Source organism: Aplysia californica, unplaced genomic scaffold (assembly GCF_000002075.1).
Source record: "Aplysia californica isolate F4 #8 unplaced genomic scaffold, AplCal3.0 scaffold00807, whole genome shotgun sequence".
NCBI lineage: Eukaryota > Metazoa > Mollusca > Gastropoda > Aplysiida > Aplysiidae > Aplysia > Aplysia californica.
In genome coordinates, this window is record NW_004798077.1 from 21,183 (window position 1) to 23,607 (window position 2,425).

Genomic DNA, 2,425 nt, shown 5'->3' on the forward strand with positions numbered 1-2,425 from the left:
GGGGGGGGGTTCAGGGGGGGTCTCCTCCCCTGAAATAAAGTGCCGTAACATCTAAACTAACAATTTGCGACGTTTTTCAATGCCAAAATCGTGTTCAGGGCCTTAAAAAACTACAATAAGCTACAAAATAAAACCATTTATTTGACGGGAGGGTTTCTATAAATTTACCCAATGAACGCCCACAAACAATCAACAGCAGGCAGCCCCTACCGTAAGCTTTACACGGTCGAATCTTCTCAGCCTTTGTCCTCGACGATCGCGCCTTTCTGAACCCTGCCAGACAAGATCCGGCCTGAGACTGAGACTGCGAGCCCCTTCTGTTGTCTGAGCAGACGACATGGTTCGGGACAGATCGGCTCCGAACTTCCACGGGGCTGATCTGGGCACTGATTTTCCTGACGACCGGTCGTTTGGATGCGACAGGGGTGGTGGAGTTTCTGTCTCTCTGACTCCTAGCTCGGCTGGCTCTGTTGGAGAATCTGTCTCTTGAGTTCATCTTTGGAAGATTAAAAGACCTAATTCTCTGTCTCCAGTGGAGGTGACTGGCCACAATTATACCATTTATTTAGAACACCACAATTACTTGGGGTCAGGTTTCTTTCTAAGCTTGCTTCTAGTAATACTATGTAGCTTAGTGGTGCAGTGATTGCATGGACCTAGAAATCTAGATCTAATAGGCCTAAACTCAAATTTTGCAGGCTATAATTGTTTTGCCTTAGCGGATATGACGTTTTGCTCAAGGTCGGCGAGAGTACATGACAATGAATCGAATAAGCACTCACATAGAAGAACACAGAGAGAGAGAGAGAGAGAGAGAGAAGAGAGAGAGAGGGGGGGAGAGAGAGACACAGACAGACAGAGACAGAGAGAGAGCGATCGTAAGAAAAGAAAAATAAATAAAAAGCTTCAATTCAAGAATTACACTAAACCAAGTTCTATTATTGTAAGGGGTAGTACTCACATCAGGTCCGGGGGGTCCTGGGGGTCCGCTGAATCCACGGTTTCCAGAGTTTCCCTGTTGGTGAAGAGAAAAACAAGTAAGGGTTAGATATTGTAGATCTATGTTTTACTCTGTTTGCCAAACGTTCTGACTATAAGATGAATTTATAATACTTAGGTTTTTATCAATTTTACGGTATATGCAAAGTCATTTGAGAAAGAGATCGATTCTTACGGTTTTTCTCCCTTTAACTGCAGTGGCTGTCTTTAATACTGTATTTAATTGCTGTTTTCGGTATTTGCTGAACATTGTAAGACCAGTTAAAATAGGTTAGATTTGTATCTATATTACTGCATTTGCAGAAAGTTGTAAGGTCCACATGTCAGGATAAGCTTTGTCTACTTTACTGTACAAAACAAATTGGTTGATGAAGAACAGAGACAAAGACGACTTTGAAAATTCAAGGGACATAATCGAGAGAAAACAACAAAAAACAATCAACACCAAGATCAGGAAAAAGCAACCGATCCTCAAGTAGATTCTCGATTACTTACGGGGGGTCCGGGCTCGCCGGGCTCTCCACGGGCTCCCTGGTATCCGGGCTGGCCCTGTCAGAGTCAGAGAAAAGAACAATTAGTTGTTGGGTTACAGTATTATATTCTTATATTTTGTTTTACGGGCACTAGCCACACAAGTAAAGTCATGAAAAGCACCTCATACAAATTTCATGGACATATTTTAATGCTGATTAGATCTAGTTAGTGAGACGGACATTTAGGCAAAAGATTTCAGCAGAAATATTACAAATTGTACTTTTAATTTGTTGACAAGTTTTTTTTAATGTATACAGATATTGCCAATTTACAAAATCTTAACCAATTTCCTTGAGAAATACAATGCTTATTTTGGGCAAGTAAATGAAGGGTGGTTAATAACATTCAACCCAATATTCGTGTCGGTGCGTTTAACGTATTAAAAGTGATTTTCAGGTTAGAAATCTGATTCATAACAATGATAATGTTATCCGTCATAACAAAAAAATAAAAGGTAAGATAACCCAATTTTAGTGCCTTCAAAGAGGTAATGCTGATTACGTCCCCTCTTCAAAATGATCAACACAACTTCAGAGTGGTGTGCGAACACGTGGAATAAATAAATGGATAAATAAATAGATCTAAATAAATAAATCATAATAAATAAATAAATGAATAAATAACAAAATAAATAAAATGGGATTCTACTTACGGGTGCTCCTGGGGGTCCTGGCATTCCGCGTGGTCCTGGGGCGCCCTGTGGGAGTGAGGAAATACAGCGGTCAGGGCATATGTTGGCTTTATGCGAGGAAACAATCAAACCCGTCCCTTACGGTCTTTCGTGATCACAGAGAAAAGTGACTGTTACAGACAGTTGGGCGTCTTGGATAGTGGTATTATTTTTTTATGTTTCTGAAAACGCCAGGGTGAAAGTGTGTGTGTGGGGGGGGGG

The 2,425-nt window shown here is 40.9% G+C and overlaps 1 protein-coding gene and 1 long non-coding RNA gene across 2 annotated transcripts in view; both read right to left on the reverse strand.

Moving 5' to 3' along the window:
* The window catches only part of LOC106013335, a gene marked incomplete in the record, with an annotated part of 4,315 nt that extends 3,625 nt beyond the window's left edge, over positions 1 to 690 (reverse strand). Inside the window, 1 exon segment of the mRNA XM_013088760.2 lies at positions 211 to 690. Within this exon segment, the coding sequence (XP_012944214.2) occupies positions 211 to 496 (286 nt within the window).
* A 251-nt stretch (positions 691 to 941) lies between these two features.
* Positions 942 to 2,240, reverse strand: LOC101852210. Its single transcript, XR_221026.2, has 3 exons — positions 2,186 to 2,240; positions 1,495 to 1,548; positions 942 to 1,015 (listed from the first exon to the last, which is right to left on the reverse strand). It is a non-coding gene; the product is annotated as an uncharacterized LOC101852210 (long non-coding RNA).
* Between the last annotated feature and the right edge of the window lie 185 nt (positions 2,241 to 2,425).